The sequence below is a fragment of the Mandrillus leucophaeus genome, unplaced genomic scaffold, assembly GCF_000951045.1.
Source record: "Mandrillus leucophaeus isolate KB7577 unplaced genomic scaffold, Mleu.le_1.0 Scaffold112, whole genome shotgun sequence".
Classification (NCBI taxonomy): Eukaryota; Metazoa; Chordata; class Mammalia; order Primates; family Cercopithecidae; genus Mandrillus; species Mandrillus leucophaeus.
In genome coordinates this window covers 360,382-361,678 of record NW_012099432.1, presented here as the reverse complement: position 1 = coordinate 361,678, position 1,297 = coordinate 360,382, and the positions used below count along the sequence as shown (strand labels likewise).

Sequence of the window (1,297 nt, the reverse complement as noted above, 5' to 3'; positions counted from 1 at the left end):
TCTGAGTGACAGAGTGGAACTCTATCTCAAAATAATAAATAGTAATAATAATAATTTGGCCTGTTGCTTGCAGAGAAGGCAGCAAAAGTACTTTTTGGAGGAGAGTTGGAGGAGCCTATGAGTGGTTAAGTGTGAATACTGAGAAAGGAGTGGTGGGGCGAGGCCTAGGAGGTGATACAGACAAAGATAGCTGTGAGCTACAGCAGGTGTTTGAGCAGGGGAGAGATCTGCCAGGCTGCGTTTGAAAGACATTTCTGGATGCTGGTGTGAGGGGACTCGGTGGGGATGGGTGTGCAAGCTGGGGAGGACTCAGTGCCCGAGGGAGGAGGGACAGGGCAGGCCACTGCTTGATGTGGGGATGAGGAAGAGTGTGAGGTGGTTTAGACCTGGGCGGGGATGTGATCCTTGGCACCGAGCCTCAACTCTTTCCTGTTCTCATTCTGCCCAAGAACAGATTGGGAGCCTGAAATCTCCGTCTTAGCACACAGAGTCCCTGGGATTTGTTTGAATGGCCCAGGCAGGGAGGGGTGTGATCACCTGCATGGAAGTCATGACCACGGGACCCTCCTCCAGGAAGTGCCCGTCCTCCGCCTGCCTGTTGGTGATGATCCAGTTGGCCATGTCACAGAGAGAGGACAGGCTAAGCACTTGGGTCGTCATTGTAGAGTAGGCCAGGGCAAAGACACGGAACACATAGCTTGTGAGCCTGTCAGGAGAGGGTGAAGGTGACACCTGGGAACAGAAGCCAAGGGGGCTCTGGGATAGGGGGAATCTACGCCATGGTCCACACCATTCCAGGTGGACCCCTGCCATTTGCCGCTGCCCAGGCCTGCCAGTGTAGAACTCCCCAGACCCGTGTGCTGGACACCCCAAGACCCCAAGACTCTACAGCGTGGATGCTCCTGAGTCATCAGACCCCAGACTGGCCCCGTGGGCTTCCAGGGTGGCAGTGACAGGAGAGACAGGGTCATCCTCACCAGGTGCTTCCTGGGCTCCCCTTGGAGGTGTGGTAGGTGCCGTCTGAACTCCGGTGGGTCAGCATCCGAGTGTAGCCTGAGGCAACAGAGCAGGGCTTTGAGGGACAGTCAGTGTTATCAGGAATAACCTGGCGGGCAGGGACTGGAGGTGACGTGGGGGTGTCACGCATAGAGGTAATCTAGAGGGGGAGACCTGTTGTCCAGGTGTGCTTTGGAGGGGTGTTTAGGGCCCAGGTGTAAGTGAGGAGCAGGGCTCAGGAATGACTTTGAGGGACCCAGGATGCAGTTGTCTCTGAGTGTAACCCAGGAAACCTTCACCT

General features: G+C 55.9%; 1 protein-coding gene across 1 annotated transcript in view; it reads right to left on the bottom strand.

The window, feature by feature from the left end:
* LOC105549678 (putative protein C3P1) overlaps positions 1-1,297 on the bottom strand; it is a 38,154-nt gene that overhangs the window by 16,855 nt on the left and 20,002 nt on the right. The window contains exons 15-16 of the mRNA XM_011994318.1: positions 978-1,053; positions 538-706 (exon numbers count right to left, since the gene is read on the bottom strand). Coding sequence (XP_011849708.1) covers positions 538-706; positions 978-1,053 — 245 coding nt within the window. The remainder of the gene's footprint in view (positions 1-537; positions 707-977; positions 1,054-1,297) is intronic.